The 2,740-nt window shown below is 68.1% G+C and overlaps 1 protein-coding gene across 1 annotated transcript in view; it reads left to right on the top strand.

The window, feature by feature from the left end:
- Window positions 1-2,740, top strand: part of ZNF598 (zinc finger protein 598, E3 ubiquitin ligase) — a gene marked incomplete at its 5' end in the record, with an annotated part of 10,107 nt that overhangs the window by 5,492 nt on the left and 1,875 nt on the right. The window contains 5 exon segments of the mRNA XM_014587032.1: window positions 37-254; window positions 727-844; window positions 1,179-1,366; window positions 1,484-1,568; window positions 1,667-2,397. Coding sequence (XP_014442518.1) covers window positions 37-254; window positions 727-844; window positions 1,179-1,366; window positions 1,484-1,568; window positions 1,667-2,397 — 1,340 coding nt within the window.

The raw sequence follows: 2,740 nt of genomic DNA, 5'->3' as shown, positions 1-2,740 counted from the left end.
GGCGCCTGCTGCTGCTGACTGTGTCCTGCCCGCCAGCGACTATGCCTACCTGCGCGAACACTTCCGGGAGAAGCACTTCCTGTGCGAGGAGGGCCGCTGCAGCACTGAGCAGTTCACCCACGCCTTTCGCACCGAGATCGACCTCAAGGCCCACAAGACGGCCTGCCACAGCCGAAGCCGCGCCGAGGCGCGCCAGAACCGCCAGATCGACCTGCAGTTCAGCTACGCGCCAAGGCACTCGCGTCGCAGCGAGGGTGAGCAGTCGCGGGCTCTCTCCCGGGCACCCAGGGACAGGGCCCACAGCCCCGGCGAGCCCCGGCGCCGTCACGCCCTGCTCCGAGGCCTCAGACGGGGGTCCACACCTGAGTCCACGCGTGGTTCAGCCGGGTGGCCGGTGCCTGCCCGCCCCTGTGTCTGTGCGGCTGGCTGCGAGCACCACGGGAAGCCTGGCTCTGGCGACTTCTGCGGTACTGGATCTGCTGCCCTGGGACCTCTGGGCTCTTCCTGGGTCAGGGCCAGCACTGGGACCCCATCCTGGCATGGTGGGCCTCCGCTCCTCCTCCCTGTTGCACTCCTCCTGAGCTAAGCCCCCAGAGGTCCTAGAGGTCAGCGGCTAGAGTGGGTCCTTCTAGGCGTCTGTGTTTGTCCCTGAGCCCCTGAGTGGGAGAGTATGGGGATGACACTGTTGCCCACCCAGGGCAGTGACAGGTTGCCTCCTGGCTGCAGGGGTCGTCAGCGGTGAGGACTATGAGGAGGTGGACAGGTACAACCGCCAGGGCCGAGGGGGCCGGGCCAGTGGGCGTGGAGCACTGCAGAGCCGCCGAGGGAGCTGGAGGTATAAGAGGTGGGAAGACTCACATGCCACTCAGGTTCTCACACCACGCCGAGGCGGTGGCAGCAGCTGACAACCAGGCTGGGAAGAGGCACGGGTCAGGGGACTTGGCCAGAGCTGCTGGGGTCCTGAGCAGGGTCGCCGGGCCTGAGGCAGCAGCATGCTCCACCAGCCACACCTCCTTCCTCCTCGAGTTCCTGGAGAGGCCAGGCCTGGGTGGGTGGTGTGGTTGTGCAGGATTGCTGTGGGGCAGGCATCAGTCTAGGAGCCCGCCTGAGTCTGTGGGCGTGGGCCTGGGCCTCGCCCAGCCTCGCTCAGCCTGGCTCAGCCCGAACTCCCATCTTAGGGAAGAAGAGGACCGAGAGGTGGCTGCTGCCCTCCGGGCCTCGGTGGCCACACAGCAGCAGGAGGAGGCTCGCCGGAGTGAGGACCGCGAGGAGGCGAGCAAGCCTAAGAAGGAGGAGGCGGCAGTGCGGGGGCCTGAGGAGCCCCGGGGCCCCCGGCGCCTGCCCCGGACTCAGGCTGAAGGCCCAGGTGAGCCAGCTCTGCCTGCAGCCGCTCTCCCCGGCTTAGGCGAGCAGCTCGACCAGCGTGGAGCCGGGACCTAAGGCCTGTCCCCGCCCTAGCCAAGAGTGCCGTGGTGTCTTGTAGGCCCCAAAGAGCCCTCAACAAATGGTCCCACAAGCCAAGAGGCCTTCCCAGTGATCAACTCGGCCACGGGGGCCGCCCCGCCAAGGTGTGTGGGAACACGAGGAGGGCACAGTGGATCAGTGGCGCCTGGGCCCTGGCCTGCCCTGGGGAGCCACTGACCAGCTCTCCCTGCCCTGGACGCAGTATCCTCTTGCCGCTCACCCCGAAGCTCAAAGAGGAGGACTTCCCCAGCCTCTCCGCCTCCACGCCATCCTCCTGCTCAGCTGGAGCACCCGGCCCAGGGGGGTTGGCATTGCCGTACTCCGCATCCGCCAGGAGCAGGCGCACCTTCCACGAGGAGGACTTCCCTGCCCTGGTATCCTCGGCGGTCAAGCCCAGCTCCACCCCTGCTGGTGTCAATTCTGCCTGGAGTAGCAGCTGCAGCCAGAAGGTGGCTCAGCCCACCACGGGGGCCCAGGCTGCCAGCGGGGGTGGCCCACCCACCAAGAAGGCTGGGAAGGGGAGCAGGGGCGGCAGGAAGGGCGGCCCACCCACCGCGGAGGAGGAGGGACTGCGGAGCCAGCCTGCCTTGGCCACTGTCTCCTCCCTGGGGCTAGCTCCTGCCCAGACCTCCAAGGTCGGCAAGAAGAAGAAGGTGGGCTCCGAGAAGCCTGGTGCCACGGTCCCCTTGCCAGTGCCCCTTGACTGCACCCCAAGCCCCCCCAAGGCTGAGCAGGAAGAAGCCCCCACCAGCAGAGCTGAAGGGCCAGCTGCCGTTGTCAATGGACACACAGAGGGGCTGGCCCTGGCACGCAGTGCCCCCAAGGAGCCCCCTGGGCTTGCGCGGCCCATGGGGCCCCTCCCCTGCCCCACGCCCCAGGAAGACTTCCCAGCGCTCGGTGGCCCCTGCCCGCCCAGGATGCCTCCCCCCCCAGGTACGTGTGTTGGCTCGGGCCTGCTCCTGGGGGTCTGAATGGGCCAAGTGGCAGTTGGGCCCCTGAAAACAGCCTGGGCACGACGAACAGGCAGACCCCCGCTGGCAGGGAGGCCTGTGCTGGTTCCCAGCTGCCCTGGGCCTGCAGTCTGAGACCTGGCACCCGGTGCCTGCGTGCGCTTGGGCCACCACCTGCCCAGTCTGCGTGCCTGTCCTGGCCGAGGACACAGGGTAGGTAGGCCAGGGTCTGCTCTGTGTGGAGGCGTTGCTGGCGGCAAGGCTTAGCCAGTGCGGGTCCTGGGCGGGTCTTAAGGTGCTGCTCCTGCAGGCTTCAACACTGCCGC

The sequence above is a fragment of the Tupaia chinensis genome, unplaced genomic scaffold (assembly GCF_000334495.1).
Source record: "Tupaia chinensis unplaced genomic scaffold, TupChi_1.0 Scaffold000178_1, whole genome shotgun sequence".
NCBI lineage: Eukaryota > Metazoa > Chordata > Mammalia > Scandentia > Tupaiidae > Tupaia > Tupaia belangeri.
The sequence above is the reverse complement of the archived record's forward strand: the minus strand, read 5'-3'. Positions and strand labels throughout refer to the sequence as shown.